Here is an 18,913-nt window from a genome sequence, read left to right as displayed (position 1 = left end):
TCGCGTTAGTTCAGTCAGGCCACGTTAGTCACGCTTGCATCAGTCAACAGTCAGCTGTTCTTGACGTGTACCAATCCAGTCTTGCCACCTATCACCTGCGGTCTATTTAAATTCCCATCCTTCTGTGTCTCTTCCATTGCATCGCTGCTTGCAATTAACTCCCTCCTCCAACCCCAACTCCACCAACTGAACCTGTAATCCAATCTAACTTTGTTCTTTCTTTACAGTCTCTTCATTGGAAGCAGTCTCTATCACATTTTGTTTACAACTCACGTAATTGTGAATTGTAATTGTGAATTGTAATTGTGTGTTTATAATTGTTCTATTCTGTACCCCAGGGGGTTTGTCTTGCTGCTCTCCCCACTCTGTCCAAGCATGGCTGCATGGACAGGCATGTGGAGTGTTGCCCAGAACATAACCATACCGCCAACACTAACTGTATGCAATTATAATTGTCATAAATATACTTGACGAAAGTGGTCATGATTGAAATAAGCTTTTGATAAGTTTATTCCCCGCCGTGCTCAGGCATCAGGACTGTCGGCAACCCAGCCCCGACCCAATCCGGTCTTTCTGCAGGGAGAGTCACAGAATCAGGGAGTGAGGAGCGGTTCGCCGATCTGAGCAACCCAGCAAGAAGCTGGATCTGAAGATGATTATTTAATCTAAGAAGAAGTCCTGAGGCTCAAGTGCCCGGGACTGTGGGGGTGTGTGAAAAACTCCAACAGAAAGACGAGGCTCCTTCCTGGCACCCTTAGGGGGCAGCGGTACAATTCCACACGCCACTGGTCTTTCGGGGAACAGCGGTCTCCAGCGAAAAGAAAATGTTAGATGTTCAGTTGCCTCCTGCCATATTTCAGGACACCAGATATCGAACACCCCCCCCCCCCCCATCAATACTAGTGCCCCTTTCAGAGAAGCTGGCATCGTGGAAGCTAATGCCAAATATCTCTCCATGGGTAGAAAAGACTTCTGTGAAGCCAGAACAAGTGCATTTGTTGAAACAGGAATTGCAAACTCTGCTGGACAAAGGGGCCATAGAACGTATTCCCCTGCCAGACAGAGTCAGGCTATTACAACAGGTATTTTCTGGTTCCAAAGAAAGATGGGGGTTCCGTCCGATTTTAGATCTTTGAGGGTTGAACCGCTACCTCAGATCATACAAGTTCAAGATGTTGATGATCAAGATGATTGTGTTTCAAATACAATCAGGGGACTGGTTCGTGACAATCAATGTCAAAGATGCATATTTTCCCATAGAAATCTTGCCACAACACAGGCACACCTGTCTCCTGCACCCGTCAAATCCATTATAAATGCCCTAAAGAACATCATGCAAGGCCACAGAATTACTGTTCATTACTTTCAGAAGGTTCTAGGTCTCATGGCAGCTGCAACCATGGTGATACCCTTGGGCCTCCTGCACATAAGATCATTTTAGTTGTGGCTCAAAGCCAGATGATTTCATCCAAGGGTCAATCCCCAGAGGCAAATAAGGGTTACGCGCCAGGGGCTTCGTACCTTATCTATGTGGTTCAGACCCCGGTTTCTGACTTTGGGTTCCACTTTAGGTCCGTGTTGTCGTCGCAAGATGTTAACGACAGACAGTTCCCCTACGGGTTGGGGTGCGGTCTTGGATGGCCATCAAGCCCAAGGGATCTGGAGAAGTCTTCTTCTGGCTCTATTTCGGGCCCTGAAATACTTCCTCCAGCAGTTAAGAGGCTACCATGTCCTAATGCGGGTGGACAACACATCAGTACTCACTTACATAAATCACCAGGACGGACTGCGTTCACACCACCAGAACAGGCTAGTGCAGCAGGTTCTGATTTGGGCACAGGACAAGTTCCCGTCTTTCAGGGTGATTTAAATCCCCAGGTAAATGAATGTGGGTGCAGACTTGATGTCCAGACAAGCTGTGACACACAGGGAATTGAAACGATTTTACGAAGCAGAGGTGTACCTCTTCTTCACTCTGACTCCTCCAGCTACCCTGGGTCTGGATCCATGGCACATACGTGGCCCAAAATGAGGTCTTTACGCATTTCCCCCAATCGCTCTGCTCTCGGGAGTCCTGGCCAAGGTCCCTCAACAGGGGTCTCTCCTCTTACTGATAGCACCCCATTGGCAAACCAGAGTATGGCTAATATCCCTCCTCGATGCCTCGCTGTGGGTGATTCCGGTCAGGAGAAATCTCCTATCTCAGGCACAGGGGACAGTATTTCACCCCCCCCCCCCCCCTCCAGGCTGAGGCACGGCCCACAACAGAACAGTGGCAGCTAGAGGATCACGTCGGGGCGAGATGTGCTGCATGGCCTCAGTCTGCTGTTATACTGCCGAGAACTGCTGGGCACAGCCCTCGACAGTCGCTTCACAGGCCATCCTGGGAGATGGGAGTGTCAAGAAAGCTCACTTTGTCAATGTCTCTCACTTTGAGCAGGATGAACCAGAGATGGTAATCCTGTCCCACCGAATCTTCCCCCAAAGAGGTCAATAGCCCATCCTCCGATGCTGCAATCAACATCTGATCCCCCGCGGCACCCCAAATCACATGCTGGGACCGCCGTAAGACAGCCCAGCAGAATCACCCTGCAGCTGCACAGGACAAGCGCTGCGGAAGGGGTGAGAGGTCCGTGGGGTGTGGCCTGTTGGAGAAGCTCTCACTGTCACCCTCAAATCTCCCAGAGCACTAGCCGGCGGTCCTCTGCTCTTGACAGAGACCGCCGGGATGGGTAGTGACAGAAAAGAGAGACGCGATCGCAGCCTGGCCATGGTCACGCACGCAGTCACCATCCACGAACATGTCTTCAGCATGCTGAATGCCCAGACACAGAACACTTATGGTCATTGTCAGAGGATAGGAAACGACTACATCCAGAAGCACATGGATTAAATGGCATCTTTAAAAAGACACTAATCATCTGTGATTTGCTCTTTTAGGAAATCTGCTGTTTTAGTTGAAGCGCCCAGGGCAATCGCTGAAAGGGACACCGCTGTTTGTGTCGTGCCCCCAACCAGAACAGCTTTCCCAACACACAGGAGATGAATGGCTTTGTGGAGTATAACAGGTTTTCATACAACCACTCGGCTCCGAAGTAAAAATTCTGAAGAGTGGATGCACCTGTCACCTATTTATACCCGTATGCAAGGGGAGTGGCTCAGGTATGCAAAACCCACTAGCCAATTTTCACTGGCGTTTTCTCTTAAACTCAGAGATGACTGACCTCCCAAGTGAGACCCCATATGTCATTCGTCATAACTCGCAGTTATCGACAGATAGGGAACTCAGAGCTGTTATCTTGGGAATAGGATGTGGCAATAATTGGGTGCTAATAATTTTGGCCAACATGAACTAGAGAAAGCATTTATTTCAAAATGAGATTTTCCCCCCACTTTCAATTGTTTTACTTCAATGATAGGTAATAATTTTGTGCATTGTTTTTAATCAAAACATCAAAAAAAAATTATTTTCACAGCCGCCTTTGCTCATATTTACCATGGGTGTCAATATTAGTGGAGGGCACTGCATGTATGTTGGTATACCGCCCATCCTGTCACATGTGTATGTTCTGTTTTGGTTTAGCTCTAATGTTACTTGTTACTTTGTTTATTTTAATCACATTTCTTAATGTGTGATCATGTGTTCCCATAGCAACCTATTGTGTCCACCTGTTCCGGATTTACATGGTTATTGTTCTTAGTCCTGTTCCTGAAATCCAGTAATTGTTTGATTTTAATTTAATAAAAGACTGTTTCCTGGAATCTTCTGTGTGCTTGCTAACCAGTGCTGACACATCCACAGTCACCAAGAATGCACCACATGATAAACAATAGTGAAAATAGACTATTAGCAAAAATATTTCTGAAATATAGAAACATTAACAGCAGATAAAATGGACGAAAGCATGTAAACAAGAGATTTTGTGTGATGAAAAAATGGGTAACATGTAACTGTCGAACCCCATATGAGTGTAGTCAACATATCAAACAACCACATCCTGATAGTAATCACCTTGCTAATGTGTAAATTGCACAAACATAAATTCACTTATATCCCCACATGTTAATAGTAATAATATTAATATTAATGTTAAAATAATAATAATATAAGTAATAATAATAAACTGAATGTTTGTGATAGAGTTAAATCATAGTGTGTTTCTCCAGTAAACGGAACAAGAATGCTTAGATGCTTCAATCCACTTACATATTCTTTCTGATACAATCACACATTTTTATATACACAATTTTATATATGTAATTTTTCTTATATCATATAAAGCACCATGTGTTATTTTGTGTTGTCATTTCAAATGCAAAAGTACTTGACGTTGGTCAACCCTGTGTCACAGTAGACTAATCTCACAGCTTCTGTGTGGTATTAAAACTCGTCTGTGTGGTAAAATTAAATATAATTACATTTCCAATTACACTGCGCATTGTTGGGACTGGGATAACCAGTGACATTTTCTCTTGAAATTATGTGTAGCATTTTCCCCGGCAAAGGATTAGTCTAATCCAACATCTTGGGGACTTTATTATTAATTAGACAAAATGCTTAGTGCTGGGAATTGGTAGTATAAATTAACAGCTAATTAATATGCAAGCTCTGAAAACAAGATTGGTATTTCATCAACACAGTCGCCACATGGTAAAAAAGCATTTAGAAAGAACATTTGAATATGCTTATGAGCCTTAACTCAAAGGGCTCACAGGATATGATAATAATTGAGAGGTAATTTTGAATATTAAATTCACTTAATGGTATTTTTTTTTTTTTTTTTTTTGCTTATGGTGCATTTTCATAATGTCTTCTTTAGGCTTTTGCTGCAGTTTTCTGATGAGTGCTTAGTAATTACTCTCTGACAAATTGTAAGCAAAAGGGCAGAAGGAGTCAAAATTTGAATCTCTATAATAATTGGACAAACTAGGTGGCTGGAACTAATTATAGAATTATAATCTTCACCCCTATTATTGCTCATCAGAGTAATATGATCACAGCCATTGCTGACATAATCATTGAATCACCAACATTAACTACATCACAGAGTACTCATTATCACTGGTAAACTGGGCAGGAGATTTAAAAAAAACAGCTCGAACATCTTGACAGCTCATTGTTATTCTTCTGCAACCACTAATTTTCATCATGCTGAGAAGTGCATTGTGATCGTAAAAAACATTGTGACAATCGGTAGCATGTAAACTTTCCACAGACAAGGAAAAACATGTAAGTTTGGAATGCTGTGACAGGGGCTTTTCTTCCCATTGGCTGTTTCTTTAATATTAAATGTAAAACTCAAAAGCATCAGTATATTTGAGAGTTTTGGAAAAGTTAGTTATTTCAGGCAGCCTGTGAGAAGAACTTGTCTTTGATTTTGTTTTTTTACAACACTTACATCACAGCTCCTCTCTGGGTTTCTCTTCCAGTGCTTCTTCTCATTCTTCTTAGAGGCAGTGGAATGTAGATTTGCGTGGGTCTTCACCCTTGGGTTCAAGGCGAGGATACTCTGAAGAACAATTATACATAATCAAGATTGTCAAAAGATCATATGTCAATCAATGTAAGATCATTGTTGAATGTATAATGTGTGTGTGTGTGTGTGTGTGTGTGTGTGTGTGTGTGTGTGTGTGTGTGTGTGTGCGTTTAATCAATGCAGAACAAATAAAGTGAACAATAAATTTTCAAGATATATAACCGCTGTAATGGATCTACAAAATCACAAATTATTATTATAATGATACGTTGTTAAAACTGATGCATGTTACATAATCAGATTATTATCTTCAATAGTAATGAGTAAAGTATCCCAGTAGGCCTACTTGCTAAATTAGCTAAGTTACTTTTTAAAAGTGAGAATCTATTAGGGCTGTCACTTTTAGTTCGAAAATCGATTGCACAATCGATCGGACCAACCAAAAAAAGTTTCGAAAATGAAAATAAGGGAATCGATTTTAACCAAAAATGTACACTATTCATTTTAAAATAATTAAACAATAAAAAATATAGATTTAACAAAACTCACAAACAAGCAGAAAAAGAAAATAAAGAATTCCGAAAGTGCAGTATGCCTTCCGAAAGCTAGACACAAAATACCCGCAATTTTACGCGCCTATAAGACCCAGTGACGTCGAAAGCGACCTCTTATGTTGCGTTCACATGAAACACGAATAGAGCGTCTGGCGCGAATGATTTCAATATTAAGTCAATGTAAAGACGCGTTTACGCGCGTCTGGAGGTCTCGCAGCGCGGTAGACGCGAATTCGCCTCATTCACGCATCTAGTTACAGGAGATTCTGAGTTATGAAAAGGACCATTGCAAGCTGACAGCGACCGGCTTTTGTGATGGAAAATTGGCAGTAATACCCCCACCTTGCGCAGCTGTACCTGAGTGTCCCTGGGAAATCAGTGCGGTCGGAGCGCGTCTTCTCAACAGCTAGACATATAGTGAATAAAAAACACTCTGCTCTGGACCCCGAAAATGTTGATCGACTTGTTTTCCTTTCCTATAAATTTGTAATGGCCATAGCCTCTAATTATGCCTGACTAGTGTCGCCTAGCCTAAGTGTCGGTTACGTTCAATAAAAAAAAACACGTGGCCTGTTCTCAATTCTATTTAAAGTTTCATTTTTTGAACAGTTGTTTGAAATGGATTGAATCATTATTTAAAATAATCTTGGAGACTTTTGAATTGCCTAAATCATAAATGCAGCCGGGTTGAAGCCTGCAGAGATGTTTTTCATTTGTTATGGCAGCCGTCCCCTCTGCATATATATTTTTTCGAGAATGTTGCACTCCTGTTGCTGTTTGTTATTCTGCAAGAAACTTCATGCCAATAATTAAGAAATATTGCTGACGTTTCCAGTGCTCTCTTTACGTTTGTCCGTTATTTGACGTTGAAAAAGGAAACGTCTTTATTTTTAGACTTGGAAAATCGATTTTACAATCGATTCGATGAACACTTATGTCTTAAAAATCGAAAATGATTGTGGCAGGGGCGGCGTGGTTTAGCGAACCCTGCAGCGGGAGAGAGCGTCAGGAGACGCGCGGTGAGTGAGTGGGTTAAGCACAAATAACGAACACCTGTCTCTGCTTGCAGTAATTGGCGTGGAGTGTATAAAACACCAGGAGAAACAGGAACGGGGGAGAGAGAGAAGGACTGCTGGCTGCTACACTCCTGGACCACGGAATTTATGTTGTTAGTTGTTATTTTCCGTGCCCTTTTGTTTTGTTATTATCTTTATTGAAATAAAGCAGTCAATAGTAACAGCCGACCCTGCCGTCTTCCTTCCTACACAACGAACATTGTTACAAAGATTTTTTCACAAAAGTGACAGCCCTAGAATCTATGTTCCATTTTTTTTTTATGCATGGTATACTTGACCTAGGGTAAGATGGGGAAGACAATGTGCATTTATTTTTAAAATGAAAGATATTTAGAAATAACTTTAGCAGGTGAAGGATGATGGCACATTAGCAAATGTGTTATTAAGATAAATAAATGGGACATTTGCTCACTTAGTTATTTTATTGTAGCACAAGATGTAAAAGTATTCAAAGAAGCCCCTGGTATGAAATTACTTTGAAATTAGGCCTAAATTAAGAATTTAGGAATTTACTTGACTTTTATAAATTGTACTTATTTTATATATATATGCTGAATGACTAATTTTCAACATTTATATCTGTGAACACCTGATTCCCCTTCAGGGAACTCACGGTATGTCAGAAACATTTTGGGGAACATCTTGCGTGTCTATGTCCTGAAGCATGTGTGAAATCAGTCCAGTGGAATAGGGTTGGGCACCGAAACCCATACCTATGGAATCGATATGAACCGAACCTAATCAGAATGTAGATTTCAGTGCCTCATTTCGGTGATCGGTGCGATCAATTAAAATATTTGTCCTCGTTCTCTAAAATGTACGCTAGAAGCATGGGCGTCGCTAGGCTTTTTTTAGCAGGGCTATTGCATTAAGCTCCATAAACTGTACACAAATTTGCGATCGCCTCAGAGTCAGTCCCCTTAAATCTCATATGAAAACTGCGGCAGACTTGTCTCCTTCCTGTCTTTCAACGCACTCTTCAATTCGCAGACCGCGGTGGAGCACTGCAGCTGTTTCCTCCAGCGAAACCCTGTGATTACAATGAAGAAACAGATGAAACTGATAAAAACTAAATCCAGAAGAACTGTGGTCATATCTCCAAGACGCTTGAAGAAACCTTCCTGCAAAGCTACCTGAAAAAACAAATGTGCATGTGTACCTGGACAAAAGCTGTTGCAAAGGTTGGTCAAACCAAATATTGATTTGATTTAGTTAACAGAAGTTAATCGATAAATAAAATCCATTTATGACAATATTTTTGAAAGCATCTTTACTTTACAGCATATTTACACAAGTGCCTAAAACTTCTCACAGTATTGTAGCTTTGAGGGCAGGTTTCTTAAAATGTCTTGAAGAGTTGCTACAGTTCTTCTGGATTTAGTTTGTCTCAGTTTATCTGTTTCTTCATGAAATCACAGACAGATTAGATGGTGGGATCAGGTCTCCATGTGGAGCACCGGCTGTTGTCAGACTGCTTGTGCATTCAAAAATCTCAGTAGATTATTAAATAACAGGCTTAAACCCCTTTTTTGGGGTGAAAATAATAATGTGACCGAGACTTTTGCATAGTACTGTACTGTACAAACGACATTGTTGCTACTTTTTAAGAATGACCATACAGTCATTCACAGAACTGAAATACATTTATTAGCCTTAGAGTAAGGGAAGCACAACTTGGGAAATGAGAGCATCCAAGGATCGTGTGAAAGCTATGGATTTATTTTAAATATTTTGAATGTTCTTTAATGTTATCCATAGTTTTTGTGGCTCTTTTTTTAAGTATTGGTTCAGGCACCATTTGGGCACCGGTACCATTTTAAAAGTATCGATATGGCACCGGTATCGTAAAAAAAACCAATCGATACCCAACCCTACAGTGGAAAGGCGATTTGTCATGGGCAGAGTGATGTAGAGACCAGGAAGCTTAAAAGCACATCCGAAAACAAAAAGTGTTAGCTTCTGTGTCTTCATCAAGCACTCTGTGTGTGTCAGTCTGAAATATTTGTTGTTTGTCATTGCTAGTGCACAATCACAACAATATATGGCGAGCAAGAAAAGGCAGCACTTTAGACCGTGTGTTCTTCTCTATCCGCGCTAAACATTACGGGTGCGAATACACACAATCATTCAGATATGGATCTTCCGGAGGAGTTGAAGATGGGCCTTGACCCTTTCTTTGCCTTCATCCCCTGGATCTAGCACTGTCTATCGGGGCTCGGAAACTCACACTGTGATCTGTTCCCTCTCTGAGTGAGAGCTTGATGCTGCAGCTATCTTCATCTGAGGAGGTTGATGTTTTTAGCATTAATACAGAAGAGATTGAGGACTCACAACCTCACTCTCTTGCAAATGAGCAGACTGCATTTAAGATTGCGATTTATGTGTGTTTTTTCTTGAGAAGGGTCTGGCTGTGTTCATTCATAAAATGTCTCTCTTCAGCCCTTATTTTGCAAATTATTCTAATGGTAGGGGGCAGAATGAACAGGACTGCAGGGCAATACCTAAAGTGGGACAGATGCTTGTGAGCTACGTATCTGTCCCCAATACAGCATCGTCCCTGAAGGCCTCGTCATTATCCGCCAAGCGACTTTGGTGGATAAAGCCTACACAGCAGACCCAGGTCTCAGGGGCTACTGGGTGGGAGCAGCCCCTGCTGTGGGATGGCTCCTCATATTGGCGCAGCAAGAAGTGGTGTCAGACTTCAGAGGGCAGGTCCCTCTGGGGAAGAGTGGTTCACTGACCACTGACTACTCCAACTACACCAGAAGCCAATCTTGAGAGACTGTTTCCCTTAGTAGACCTCTTGGCAGCGGAACAAGAAGTAGTTACTCTTGTGAGCAATAAGGCCAGAGAACTTGTTCCTTCTCTCAAGAGGGTGTCCGGGTTCTACATCCGGTACTCCATTGTTCCATGGAAGGATGGGGGATTGCGTCTAATTCTAGATCTGTGCAGACTAAAATATTCTGTCAAAACGTTCATATTCAAGATGCTGACATTGAAACAGGTCATGACTCAAATCAGATTCAAGCAATGGTTTGTCACCATAGATGACACATACATCCATGTATCCATCCTTCCTCAAGACAGGAAGTTACTGAGGTTTGCTTTTGTAGGCAGAACATTCCAATATTTAGGTTCTTTGTTTTGGCTTGAAACTGTCACCCCACCCTTTCAAGTGTGTGAATGCAATTCTGGCTCCTCTGGGACTCAAGGGCATCTACATATTGAATTCCATTTATGATTGGTTGATGTTAACTCAATCAGAAGTGTCGTTCACACTCACATGAAAAAGATGGGGTTAAGGTGGAACACCAAGAAAAGTGTGCTTTCTCCAGTACAGAAAGCCACTTTTCTCTGTGTTGTATGGATTTCAACAACAATGTAGGCCAGTCACTCACTGTAAAACAGTTCCAGAGACTGTTGGGTCTGAATGTAGCAGCATCCAACATGATAATTTTTGGCCTGCTGTACACGAGACCTTTGCAGTGGAGGCACATGACCACATGAAAGGAGTTTTCTTAGATGGGCAACCTGCTTTGCATGATAACTTTGGTCTCCTATATCAACTACTAGAGGGGTCTGCGCTCGCGCCACAAATACAAGTTGGCACACCAGATCCTCCAGTAGGCTCAGGGAAAAATACTTTCTGTCTGAGCAATTTACATTCTAGTGTCCCTCCTCGACGGCTCTCCCTAGGAGATATCAGTCAGGAGGGACCCTTTGACTCGGTCAGGGGATGGAATTGTTCATCCCTGCCTGGAATTATGGGTTTGGCCTGTGAGGGGGCCCAGCTCATAGAAGTTGTTGAGACCATACTTCCCTTCAGAGCTCCCGCCATGAGGAAACTGTATTCCTTGAAGTGGTGTGTGTTCACTTCATGCTAAAGAAATTGTCAGCTGGTCCCAGTTAACTGCCCGGTCTGTTCAGTTTTGGAGTTCCTGCAGGGACGGTTCTCTGCAGGATTGACCCCTCCATCCAAAGGGTGTACAATGTCTTACCATTTCATCGCAGGGCTCCAAACTAACATTTGAGAGCAGTGGCACCAGCGTCACTAAATAAAGTCAAAATATTTCAAGAATAAAGTCAAAATATTATGAGAATAGTCTACATTTTTTGAGAATTAAGTTGTAATACTACAAGAATAAAGTCAAAACATTATGAGAATAAAGTCGAAATGTTTCGAGAATAAATTTGAAATATTTTGAGAATAAAATTGAAATATTACGAGAATAAAGTAAAAATGTTTAAGGAATAAAGTCGAAATGTTTCGAGAATTTGTACATGCAAATGTCCTGGATGGAGAGCACCGGGAGAAGTTGCCAGGCAACCGGAATTTATTTTAATATTGTTGCGTCTGAGCGGCTGCATCATCTTAATGGGATAAGGAAGAGTCCATTTTAAGGACTCGTGGAAACAGCTTAATATGATACTTATTAACAGACTGAACAGGAACAACCTTTTATCTTAAAGGGTTAGTTCACCCAAATAGCAAAATTATGTCATTAATAACTTACCCTCATGTTGTTCCAAACCCGTAAGACGTTTATCTTTGGAACACAGTTTAAGATATTTTAGATTTAGTCCGAGAGCTCTCAGTCCCTCCATTGAAACTGTGTGTACGGTATACTGTCCATGTCCAGAAAGGTAAGAAAAACATCATCAAAGTAGTCCATGTGACATCAGAGGGTCAGTTAGAATTTTTTTGAAGCGAGAACGAGTCAGTCTTTTATTCGTTATCTGGCTCAGCTCTGTGTTCATCTTCAGTTCTCTCTTCACAGCAGTTCAGTCAGTGTACTGTTTGAGTACATGAATTACTCCGGGATATTGGTTTGTTTGAACTCAGAGGGAGTGTCAGCCACATTTAAAACGATTCAGCTCGATTTGGTGAACTGGTTGAATCCGGTTACATCGAATGATTCGTTCGCGGACCGGATATGACAAACTGCTTTGTTTTGAACTCTTTCTCACAACAGACATGGAAGAGATGACAATGCTGAATAATTCGTTTTTGCTATTTTTGGACCAAAATGTATTTTCGATGCTTCAAAAAATTCTAACTGACCCTCTGATGTCACATGGACCACTTTGATAATGTTTTTCTTACCTTTCTGGACATGGACAGTAGACCGTACACACAGTTTCAATGGAGGGACTGAGAGCTCTTGGACTAAATCTAAAATATCTTAAACTGTGTTCCAAAGATAAACGGAGGTCTTACGGGTTTGAAACAACATGAGGGTAAGTTATTAATGACATAATTTTGCTATTTGGGTGAACTAACCCTTTAACATCAGCTCACAAACCCAATTGACATTCCTTTGGGGGGCGCTGTAGCTCTCTTATTTAACCTTTTTTTTTTTTAATACAGATATATGTGGGAATATTAGCAGTAATCATACCATATGTCATACTTGCAGGGACAGTTTGCTTGGAAATAATATTTAATGTCTTCCATTGCATTCGTTATTTGTAGTGTGCCAGCAACCCATTAGCAATAAGCTTTGTGCTTTTGATAGGCCTACTTTTAATTAATGTCTCAGCTTTCAAAATCAGTTTTATAGTGAAACACAAATTATGTGTCATGCAATAATGTGTTTTTCAAGCTCTTTAATGATCAGATCTCTGTATTTATGTGAACCAATTCATTAAATTAAACTGTTTTCTTTGTGAAAATTCCAAAATTCCAAATTTGGGAAAATTCCACCACCTACTCCACAAAAAACGTCTGTGGTGTCCAAACTAAGTTAGTCCAAACTAAAAGTTGAAGTGGGCTCCAACTCGTTAACATAGGCTAAGTTATATTGTTTTATTTTCTGAGGTAGCCTGTAGGCTATATGTAAGTAACTAGGCCTATTCACAGAGTAGGTTTTATATACTTTAAATAGTTGTAATCTAGTTTATTTTATTTGTTTTATACTAAAAAGTATAAATATACTTCCTTTTAACTTAAAATATATCATTTTCTATATAACAATATATTTTAAATAAAACGATTGCAATTTATTTGGGTAGCTATTTGTATGCGGTTATTGTGTATAAAAATGTTATAAAAGTTGACATACACAATTTATTTGAGCAGCTGTCGATGTGGCGTGTGTGTTCATCAAACGTAAATATTAAAACAAAAAAACACAAAAAAAATTAAGTTGGCATTATCCCTTTCTCACTGGCGGGGACTAATATCTGTCTGTATTTATTACTATTGTAATGATATGGAGTAATTATGTTTGCTCTTGAAAGATATTTAAAACAGTAATGTGATGACCAATAAGGTACAGGCAAGGACAATTGCATTGTTTTATTGTAATGTATCCTTTGAACCAGAAAAGACAACACTCATGCTACAGTAGATCACGATAGTAAAGTACTCACACTCTATGACATTGTCACGGTAGACTTTACTCTGGTCACATTCTTTTAGTCAAAGTATCCGTCTAGTATCCATCACCTTTAGCAACAAAAGTACAATTTTGACCTTGTGTCTTATCTGTCTTCTACCTGTCTGCTATATTAATCTCATTACCTGTTTGTCTGACCAAACTCTTGATTCTTTTTTGTCTCCACCAATAGAGTCATGATAAAACAAAGGTAAACGCTGAGCTTGGCAGTTCCCCACTGAAAATATACATGTGCCATCAGCCAAACACGATTGGGATTATTATACAGTAGAATAAAGTGTTCAGAAGTGTGCCAAATCTGTCGAAAGCATGCTGCCTCCTGTTTGGACTTGCCTATACTTCTGGTCTATACTTCTGAGATATATCAGAGGCTCTTTGTGGGATTGGACCCAATGCGTCCTATTGTGTATGTTTTGTAGGCACTGTCAAAATTGACACTGGTTGACACTGAATAGATGTTATTGTCTTTAATCTGTCTTCCCAGCTTTTTCTTCTACAACTGAAGTTGTAATTGTTATTGACAATGTCTGTTCATGTAAAGTTAATCATCAAAGTTTATCACTCAATATATATATATATCATTGCATGTCATATATACTTTTGGTGATAAACATGCCATAAGTAGCACTTCTGAAATAAAAGAAAAATGCCTACATGCCCTTCTACTCAACTGACAGTAATAGAAAAGTAACTTAATGTGTCACTTTCCATAAAAACTAGCCTACCCACCCCCCCCCCCCCCAAGTATCTCAATACTGCAACACAGTACATTTAAAAGTAACACACGAATGGTTCTACAGCAAAAAATAAAAAATGAAGAAAAAGCTAAGATAATCATGCATTTGTGTTCCACAAACATGAAAGCATTTTAAACCATTGATATGAACTACAAAGCACACTCAAGTCAAGGTCCTTAAAAGCGGTCTGTGACAACACTGATTAGAACGCCAGTGCAGTCGGGCCGATAAAGAGGGGTCCGACTGAAACAGTAAAGTGTGAAATGAGAGCCATGATGGGGAACATCCATCATTTGATTCAGGAGCAACCTTCATTTGAAATACATTCAGCACCTTCACGCCTGCCAGTCAAATCACCCACCACAGTTGAGGAGCTGAAGGCAGGCACCAGTGTGGGATCTTTTAATGGCAAACACAATTAACAGGCAGTTTACTGAGGGAGAAGAGAACAAGTGAGGGAGAAGCAACCATTACCATCACACTAATACCAATTTCATGCTCTTCGTAGTGTAAAAGAATACCATGTCCACAGTCATTTCACTGTGCTGAAATACTATCTGACAAAGGCCAGGACAGGAGGTTAGGAGCAAATTGAAATAAGCCACTTTGGCATTCTAGCCCATAAGCCAGGTGTCAGAAAAACTTGCACTCAAAACAAAGGACACTGATGGAAATCCCTGAAATTTGAATGCTGTGGTGACTCTTGTGCATTATCCGTGTAAATATTTGTCCAATTAATACTGTTTACAATCAGTCATGCACTTATTTGTTTCCTAAACAAACTTCAGTGTTGTGTTTTGCCATTTTATGCCACAAAACTTTCAGAAGAAACATTTTTGACAACAAATATAGTGAGATGGAGGAAACAGTTCTTACAGGCTTTCCATTTACTCTTAGAAGCATGGAGGGATACATTATTAATGGCACCATTTATATGTAGCATGTGTAAATCATTCTTAGTTTTGTTGGGAGTATAGAGCACTGAGCTGGAAAGGTAGGTCCTACATAAAACTTTTTCATCTTTTATTATAGGGATGAGCAAATACATGCAAATACTCAAAAGTGACAGCACTGATGGCTAATTTAAGAATTCTTACCATAATTGTTTCATAAAGAGTAACAACTGCAGCAACAAATCAGACAGTTGGCCATTTTATATATATATATATATATATATATATATATAATAACTGCAACAGGATGCCAACGCTGGATACTGATCGGCTGAAGTCACTTCTTATTACAAGGCTGATTGCCGAATAAATATGGACATGGAATACTGACATGCTGACTTTTGTAACTTTACCAGATGATGATAAACGCTAAAAAGTCCAAAGTCTATTGTCAAAAGTCTGGTGATTTTTAAGCTCACAGAGAAGTCACTTCTAAACCAAGCAGCTTTCTATCCCCATGTTTTTTTAATTCATTTTTTTTTCAGAAATTCAGTACAACAAATCACCAGTCTTGTACATCTTGTACAACAGTTACAAGATGAGGCAGGGACCAAGCAGTTTTCTGTTGAACATGACAAATTCGCAGAAACTACATGAAAACTTTTTGCCTGTAAGAATATTGCAGTAAGATTAATTCTGAAGTCTTTGGAGGACATTTTCAATTAAATCAATAACTTAAAAAAATCTCCAGTTGCATTTGTATGAATCAAGATACAGTGATTTTGTGCATACTATCCAACATCAGAGCTGCAGAGTCATGAAAGCAGTTTTTCAGTTTTACCCGACTGCAATTTTTGTTGTTTACTTGCATGACAACAATATTTCGGGGATATTCGACAATTGAACAATGCGAATCAGTTTCACTTTCAAAAGAAAAACATAACATTTCCATTCAACATATAGTTATGCAACATATAGCATTTAGTTTTAGTATTTTATAGCATAGTATTTTAGCACAGCTTAAACTTCATGGGACTTACAATCCTAAATAGTTTTGTTTAAAGGAAATCTTATTTGTTTTCACTCATTTAATCTCTCACAGAATGACAAAAACATTAGGTTTGCACAGTATTGCTGGGACTGCTGATAACTGAATCAGTCAAGCTACTGTTTATTTGCCATAATAGGCTCAGTCTGAAAGGCAGAAGTAATAATGGGCAAGTTAAGCCATGTTTGCCCAGTCACAGATGAACAGATTTTGAAATCTATGGACGACAACCTCAAAGTGGCGCAGAGTCCACACACAGCCAAAAAGGAAAAACAAACTTGCATTAATAATAAAGGACACTTGATCAAGGCCAGTACTGAAACATGCTCTCTAAGTAGTGACTTAATGATTTTAGAGTGAAGGCTGTTTCTTGTAAGCAATGAAAAACATTGTGCACCTTTGCCAATTTGATCAATTTTGTGTAAGAGGAAACACATCCATAAGAAGAAAAGATCTATATAAGAAGAGATCAATATCTCCTCTAAAGTCCCTCTGAGATGGCTAAACAAGCTCTAGATGGAAATCATAGTCTATTTCAAGTCAAATAGGCTTTTAGTGGAAGAAAAGATGGAAATGAAAGTGTGGGCCCATTTTTATGACCAAACAGAGGTTCACTCTGCATAGTTATTGCTTTTTGTGTATTCACATTTCTAAAGGTCGTAAGGTAATTGGTGAGGTATTATGGGATTCTTTTACTAGTTATATACAGTAAGCCTTCATAAGATTAAACTGTTCACACGAGGGTACATCGTTTTTTTGTTGCTTGAAATAAAACCTGTTCAAGTTTCTTCTGTGAGGTAGGTTTCTCCTCTCAAAATACCACATAATCAAGCTGAAAAAAATGCAGTGGCACTCAACAGAATGAAATCAAAGCATAAACTCACACTGAAGAGCAAGTATATACATTTTATTAAATCATGCCGGGCTTTAGCTAGAAAGAGAAGGCATTTTAAGCAACATGTGATATGCCGTGTTTCATTTCCACAGGGAGAGCTCTGGAGACTGGCTTTATCACTCTCTGCTGGTCATAGTGATCCACTGAGACAAAAAATCAATACTGTCTTTTTTCCTGCCAAAGTAAGCAAATGATAGCAAATGATGTCAGTCATAAGGATTCTGCAAGCATAGGGTCTAGGTATGTGTACATATATATATATATATATATATAGTGTGTGTGTATATATATATATATATATATATATATATACAGCCCCACTGAAATCCGCTTGAAAAAAAAGTACATTTTTGAAATTGCTTCGATATATATATATATATATATACTGTATAGATTTGGTGATTTTCTCATAACCCTATTCAAAGTCATCTTTTGAGAGTGAGATTCAAAGTCATCTTTTACATGGGTAATTTATAAACAACAGCCAGAACATAGAGTTCACACTAAAAGTAAGCTTTTGTCACTGTCTAAATGAGTTCTGGTGTGCTCTCTGCTATATAATTAATAATAATGTAACATCATCCAGATGCAGAAAAAGGGCAAATTCATAACTAAAATCATTTATGAAATTATCTCAATGTAGGCAACTTGACCCCTTTTCAAAGCACACTTCATCTTTCATAACACAGCTCCCTCCCTCCCTTGTCACAGTGTCTGGGTTGTGTCCCTGGGTTTCCACTAGATGTCCCCCTTTCTCACGGTGTCTGTCACCTTATCACTTCCTGTTCCCTTATTTGGTCACCTTCCTCCTTGTTAGTAATTGATTGTTCCCCACCTGTCTCCTGTTCCCTCATTATCCTTCTGTCTATTTATACCCGGTCTGTCTGAGTCTGTGTTACGGAGTCCTTGTTTAATGTTGAAAGTTTATTCATGTCCGTCATCTTGCCTTGCCTTGTCTTTGTGTCTTGTTTATGTTTGGATTTGGATATTCTGGTTTTGACCCTGCCTGGACTGTTTTCCCCTTTTGGATTACCCTTTAATAAATGACTTACCTGCGATTGGTTCCTTCTCCTGTGTTTTCTGTAACACCGATCGTGACAGAAGGACTCCGTCAAAGTAGGAACCAGCGGTATGTCATTTTTCCGTTCCCCAGCCAAGATGGCGGAGCGGCGAACCAAGTACCTTCGGTTGATCGCCCTCCGCCAAGAGGGCAATGAAGTGGGTGCCCTGGCTCAGGTGTTCTGGTCCCTGGCCGAGGGCATGGGCTACAACGATGCGGCCCTCAAGGACTATTTCAATGGCGGGCTGGATGATCCAGTGTCTCAGGAGAAGATGGCGCAGTTAGAGACACTGGAATTCTGGGAATTCGTGCGCTACCTGCAGCATCGGCTTCGGTGGGATGCCCCAGCCACTTCTGTCTCTTCCGGCGGGGTGGTCGTCAGCCCAGCACCACTGCCCAGGATGGCAACCAGCCAAGCGCCACAACTTAAGATGGCCGCCAGTCCAGCACCACTGCCCAGGATGGCTACCAGCCAAGCGCCACAACCCAAGATGGCCGCCAGTCCAGCACCACTGCCCAGGATGGCTACCAGCCAAGCGCCACAGCACAAGATGGCCGCTAACCCAGCGCCAATGCCCAAATTGGCCACCGTTCCAGCGCCACAGCCCAAGATGGCCGCCAGCCCAGCACCAATGCCCAAATTGGCCACCGGTTCAGCGCCACAGCCCAAGATGGCCGTCAGCCTAGCGCCACAGCACAAGATGGCCGTCAGTCCAGCGCCACAGCACAAGATTGCCGCTAACCCAGCGCCAATGCCCAGATTGGCCACCGGTCC

At 40.5% G+C, this 18,913-nt stretch overlaps 1 protein-coding gene across 1 annotated transcript in view; it reads right to left on the bottom strand.

The window, feature by feature from the left end:
• The window catches only part of LOC132155070 (dihydropyrimidine dehydrogenase [NADP(+)]), a 189,051-nt gene that overhangs the window by 158,359 nt on the left and 11,779 nt on the right, over positions 1–18,913 (bottom strand). Inside the window, exon 2 of the mRNA XM_059563847.1 lies at positions 5,400–5,510. Within this exon, the coding sequence (XP_059419830.1) occupies positions 5,400–5,510 (111 nt within the window). The remainder of the gene's footprint in view (positions 1–5,399; positions 5,511–18,913) is intronic.

The sequence above is a fragment of the Carassius carassius genome, chromosome 12 (assembly GCF_963082965.1).
Source record: "Carassius carassius chromosome 12, fCarCar2.1, whole genome shotgun sequence".
In the NCBI taxonomy this organism is placed as follows: domain Eukaryota; kingdom Metazoa; phylum Chordata; class Actinopteri; order Cypriniformes; family Cyprinidae; genus Carassius; species Carassius carassius.
The sequence above is the reverse complement of the archived record's forward strand: the minus strand, read 5'-3'. Positions and strand labels throughout refer to the sequence as shown.